The sequence below is a fragment of the Acartia tonsa genome, chromosome 12 (assembly GCF_053477335.1).
Source record: "Acartia tonsa isolate MP-2025a chromosome 12, ASM5347733v1, whole genome shotgun sequence".
Lineage (NCBI taxonomy): Eukaryota > Metazoa > Arthropoda > Copepoda > Calanoida > Acartiidae > Acartia > Acartia tonsa.
In genome coordinates, this window is record NC_137271.1 from 29,550,934 (window position 1) to 29,557,259 (window position 6,326).

General features: G+C 32.0%; 1 protein-coding gene across 1 annotated transcript; it reads left to right on the top strand.

Moving 5' to 3' along the window:
• Positions 1–729: 729 nt before the first annotated feature.
• On the top strand, positions 730–6,025 carry LOC145334692 (dynein light chain roadblock-type 1-like). Its single transcript, XM_080180264.1, has 7 exons — positions 730–756; positions 1,235–1,279; positions 2,263–2,296; positions 2,850–2,926; positions 3,485–3,543; positions 3,667–3,698; positions 5,894–6,025. Exons 1-7 carry the CDS (start codon positions 733–735, stop codon positions 5,938–5,940), a joined length of 318 nt encoding a protein of 105 aa, XP_080036390.1. The 5' UTR covers positions 730–732; the 3' UTR covers positions 5,941–6,025.
• The last annotated feature ends 301 nt before the right edge of the window (positions 6,026–6,326 follow it).

Below are 6,326 nucleotides of genomic sequence, written 5' to 3' on the forward strand. Positions count from 1 at the left end.
GGAAAGAAGATTTTTTGAGTTGAGACGTGTATCTTAGATAACAGCCAAATGAATCGGGAATCACATTTCCCCCGTAGCGTTATATTTAGACTGAGGAACAGTCAGACAAAGTTAATTACAGAGTAAATTCCCTAAGGTCAAACATTTCTTAGAATTTAGTTTTTTGTTTTATATTACTAACAAGGATGACAACATCCATAAAAGCGAAGCACTAAAACGGTAGGACAAACGGACATTAACACTTATATAGTGTCAGAACTGAATAATCAGAATATAAATGTACAATTGAGTCGAAGCAAAATTGTAAGTAAATTTGTTGAAAAACTGCTTAATACAGGATAATGTATATGGACATACTTACATTTTTAGGACTTGATTATAGAGTTGCTTCGCTTTTAACATTATACTTTGTTGTCCTAGGAATCAACATACCAAAAATCAGATCAATCCGATTAGATTACATAAAAGTTTGTTGTTAAAAAAGTAAAAAAAATCATCATATTTAAAATGGACGTACGGACATTCTTGTAATGATTATAGAGTTGCTACGCTTTCTAAATTGTACCTAACTACTATATAAAGGAATCACCATGCAAAGTTTGAAATCGATAGGACAATTCTAACATGCCTAAATTAACGGGAAAAAGCTATCCGTTTGTGACAGACGTACGGACCGACCCTAATTATAGAAAAGCTTCGCCTTTAAAAAGAGAATAAACTTTCAGAACTAAAATGCCTTTAAGAGATAGGAACAAGGTTTGATTATTGAATAATTATATAATACTATCAATATTATATTTAAAACAGAGTTAATTTACCAAAGTAACTTGATGTCTGTGTTGTTAGATTGGGTCGATTTTTATATGTTTTAAATTTTAAAAGTGGTACCAACATTTACTGTTTAATTGATATATATGAAACCCAAAAATGAAAATTAATTATTTTTGACCATTGGGGGGGGGGGGGGTAAGGGTGGAGAGGCCACACTCTTGCATATAGAAATTTGAGATGTCACTTCTGGGAAAATGGTTAATTATAGCTTTATGCACCTTCCCGAATTCGTTTTGAAGAGTAAAATAAAGCTAAAAAATTCCTTTTACAAATATTGATCCTATCAATAACAATCCTGAAATAAAATTTCAAAATCAACAGATTTTGCAGTAATTTTGGGAATTCACAGGCTGGGATCAATACTTTTTAATCGAATTTTTTCTATTGACTGTTATCTTTTTAGAATGCAGAGCTGGAAGAAAATTTAAAAAGAATTTGTAATTACCAGGTAATGCAACCTTTAAAAGCACAAACGTATTGATCCAGTCCTTTGTGAGATCTTAAGTTACTAAAGCAGCTGTATGTTTTTTTTGTATGTGTAAACATTAAAGTAAAAAAAATATTGGGACTTTGAGCTATATGTAACTCTGCCCACATGGTGGGAACTTACTTTGTATTGGGTATTTGAAATCAGTTTATAGCGTCGGAAATATAAACACAGCAAAGTCCCAACAAAAATAAAAAAGCAATTTTCTAGCAGACGAAAAGGGTCTCCACCACTTAGGCCAGATAGTTGTCTGGATTATACATTTATTTTGTTACCAGTAAAAACTTTTTAATAGCCAGAACTTTATAACATACAGGGACAATTGGCATCATTACATGGCAGCTTTTAGACTATTTATTAGGAGTTCTACAACAAAAACTAAGTAATTGGAGGTTGTTGGGGAGCATTCCCTTGTAGCTATAGCCGAGAAAACTAGTACTGATGTTTTACTAAAAGTAAAATTAAAAATTGAAGGGTTTCTATTTGTAATTGTTTCAAAATTGTTTTTCAATGTTGCAACAGATAAATTATTGCAAAATATATTTTTCTATTAAAAAAACATTAACTTTTAAGTGTTTGGCAATTTTTAGTTGCACTACTACTGTAAAGTCGTTTCTTTTGACGGTACGAATGTCCGTCACTCAATCAGGGTGCTTTTACTCATTCCTTGTGGTGTACAGTACACCCCATTACATTATCAACATACTGAGAAATTAGACAAGTGTCCTTTACAGGGGGTGTGACTTTTCAAACTGTTTTATAAATAGGAAGAAGAAACTACCTCCCTACCCCCTATCCTCACCCTTTTATTTTTCACTCGACAGGCACTTTGAAGTAAAGCACCCTTTCCTCCTCCGCCCCTCCTTTATTTAAAAAAAAACATTGAAATGTATTTAAGATTTTGTTTTCAAACAAGTATATCCTTTAATTTTCTTTTATTTTAGGGGGTAAATGGAATTCTTATCATTAATGCAGATGGTAAGTTTTATATTTTATTGTAAAGCAGCAAGGATAGTCTATAATTTGGAGAGTCATCAGTCCGCCGGCTACTTTAAATAAGTAACGTAATTTTCAGTTTCCACGGCTGTTTATAGGGGTATATCACTCTTTAAAAAAAAAGGTTCTATAGATAAACAATGAATTTAATATATACATGGATATATTGACAGGGGAAAATTTGTCGTCAGTTTAGCTTGCTGAACCTCATTTATTGGTTAGTTCGTTAATCCAGTAGGGGATGAAGCGATGGAGATTTCGTTATTTTAACCAGCTGCGAGCATAACTTTTTCAGAGTACATAAAAATATCTTGCAACATCCAAGTAATGATATATCAATTTAATCAACAAACATTTACTCTATAACAAACTTGTTATGCCTATCCGTCTAATACTATAAATTATAAATGGTGATTTTCTAAGCCTCTATTTAAAATAGATGTATTAAATATTCAACTTTAAACACTATTAATCTTAAGATTAACAAAAAAATACTCCAAAAATCACGAAACCTCAACAAAATATTATTTTTTAGGTATTCCAATAAAATCCACATTTGATCAATACACAACTGTTCATTATGCCGCAGTTATTTCTGCTATAACTATACAGGTTATCTATCTATTTTTATTTTTCTATCTATCAAAATAAAATATCTTTCGGTGTGTCTGCAGCTTAACCGTATCTAACTGTTGGACCAATATAGTTCACCTTCTAAGGAAGTTTTATAACTGTTTTGGGGATGATACCTTCATCCTCCCAAGAGAAATCGCCTATACAAAAAAAACTGTCCGCCTCAAAAATTATTTAAAAGTGTGGGGTTAACTCCACCCTATCCTTCTTTCCCCCAAGTGCCCCTGGAGTCTGTTCAAATTTGAATCAATTTAATTATCTGAATATTTATACATTTATCTATTTTAAAATCTATCTATGGTTTAGGTAACAGATCTATAGTATAGATGTATATACAGACAACTACCTCCCTTCCTTTTTCAAAGACACCTTTTGTCTGCGTCCAATTTATTTTCCTGCTACTTGGCTGTGTTAATATAAGCGACACCATATTGGTTGATTTTCAATGACCCAATAGAAAGGTTGCACAAGGTGGTTGCGATGGGGAGATACAGTTATTTAACCCTTTCTTCCTCACAGTTTTACTCTAATGTTTAGGTTAAAGATTTGATTAAAAATCTGGATTCTTCAGATGAACTCAACTTTCTAAGACTGAGGTAAAATAAAGTTTTATTGGTTGTCGGATAGGTGTTAAATTTGAATTATTGGTTGAAAAGTTTAGACATCAATGTCCTCTCCCTCCCTGTAATATATCAGATTAATAATTGTATTGTTTTAAGGTCTGAGCAGAATGAAATCCTAATAGCTCCAGGTTAGAAATTATTTTAATTTCTTTTTTGTTATATGTAAAAGTGACAGGATAACTGTTTGTCTGTACAGAAGAATCTCGCTAACCGCTGAACCAAACAACCGTTGCTTCATCGTAGTGAGTTACGCCTCTTTATGGGCTAATTCATTCCCCCAACTCTTATTATTGATGTTTTGCGCCTAACATAGCTGCATAGCAATAATGTTTATGCTAATTAATTTATGTTGGCAACTTATTAAACTGTTTTTAACCTATTTTTAAAACGTATATAAAAAATATACTATGACACCAGTAGAATGAGACTGCAGAGCCTAAATTTGAATTAAGTCCCCAATAAACTTTTTTTGGGGGATTTAAATATTAATTTTTACTGTTGCTGTGATCATTTTGACCGAAGCAAAAGGTCTTTTTTTTATTTGGGTAAAATTCGTAGCTTTTAGAGTGTTTTGCTTCATAAATATTGTATTCTGGTATAGAGTAAAATTAGGCCTTATGATTTTACTATAAAAATTCACTAAAAAGTTAATTCTTTATAATATATCAACGAATTAACATTAACATGTTTTTGTTCTCTCACTTATTTTAAAAACATAAAAAATGGCTGTAAAGGGTTAAATGACAACAAATGTTTATGCAATACAACAAATTTATTTTTGTCACATATACAAATGTGTTATAAAATAAGATTATTCAAACTTATCTTTTAAATAATTTTAAAAAGTATGTATCTTTTATGTGTATGGTTTTCATTCTTTTCATTTTAATTAAATAAAAAATATTTAACTACATTGGAAATACGTCACTTTGTGAAAACACTCTTTTTTTGAATTGTAAAGAATTATATAAAACAAGACTTCTTATTGGTTAGATTTCAGAATTATTTGTTTTATTGTAAATGTTAGATTTTTCAATGAAATTAATTGTTTTGGAAAAAAAAATTATTTCCAATGAACAGAGTAATGTTTTTTTATTGTATCAATATAAAGTGAATTATATAAAAATGTTCTGTAAGCCACAATATTACCCGAAGTAAAAAAAGAGCTTTTGCTTTGGTCAAAATGATTACAGCAACACTAAAAATTAATTTTTAAATCCCCCAAAAAAAGTTTATTGGGGACTTAATTCAAATTTGGGCTCTGCAGTCTGATTCTATAGGTGTCCTAGTATATTTTTGACCCCCCATTCAAAAATAGGTTAAAAACAGTTTAAAAGGCTATATATGTGGTAGGGGTAAAGCGTTTCAACCCTACAACGCGAGTTCGATTCAAAAGAGCCCCTAGCCTTAAGGATTCTATCAATAAAGAACTACAAGTAGTTACTGTTTAAGAGATATATTTGAACTGAATACACATACAACAAAGTTAATAGCTTATAACAAAACAGATTACAAATGGATTAGGTACAGAAGGGTGTGGGGGAGATGGGGGGAAGCCCCATCCAGGTGAGCAGTAGAGTGGTAGGCTCCCGTAGGGGGTAAGGTAGTCTCCCGGAAAAGGGTAGGTTTCTGGGGGCATGAAGTGGGGGAGGGGCAGCGCCCCTCCCGTTATCAGCGGTGTATAAGTTGACCGCCGTCTCTGATGAGCAAACAATGGCCAAAAATGGGCTGGCTAGAATTGTGATAAGCTGGGGATTAGCGTCTGGGTGTTATTTGGTAAACACGGAGCATCGCATACTCTGGAAAAGGCTTGTCCGTATGCCGCCTACCACATATATACTCTATTTATAGACTGATAATAGAACTTGGAAAAAATGATTAAATAGTTATTTATCGCATCGTATTATAAACAGCTTTCCGCGGATATAAAATGTACAATTAAAACCAGTTTTGATAGCCCCGAGATGCCGAAAGGACGGTCTAACAAAACTGGTTTTGATATTATATTTGTAGAAAATTGGATATAATAAAATGCAATACATAAGATTTCAGTATGGCTTGGAACCGCTATAAATCCAGCGGATATTAATTGGTTTCGAAGCCATACCGGAATAGTTATTTCTCGCATCGTATTATAAACAGCTTTCTGTGGATATAGAATGCCTCCGGCACCTCGGGGCTAAAAAAACTGGTTTTAATCATATAATTGTACATTTCTATATTCGTAGAAAGCTGGATATAATACGATGCTAGACATAGTTTTTTCGTATGGATGAGAACCGGTTCCTATCCACCGGATTCGAATGAATATTATTTTTTTTAGATAAAGATTATATTCTGGTTGTTGTTCAAGTATCTTCTGAGGTTTAAAGAAATTATGTACATATCTTAATAAATTATTGGAAACAGCATAAAGTGCCTCCAAAAAATGACGTCATGCAATACAAAGTACCAAAGATAAGCCAGTATAAGTTGTAATTTACCAATGGTAAAATTTATACTGGCCTCTCATTAGTCACGTGTATTGTATGAGTCATATTTTGGCGTCACTTTACGCCGTTTAAATTATTGTAATATTGTTCATTTTTTTATAAATAAAGATTATATAAATTAAAACCAAAAACTTTTTATAGTGTATTTTTACTATATGTATTACAAAAATGAACAAGCTCAATTGGACTTACAGACTTTCTGCTACCTATTGTAGAGTTGCTACGTTTTCTAAATCGTACCTAACTACTACAGGAATCACCATG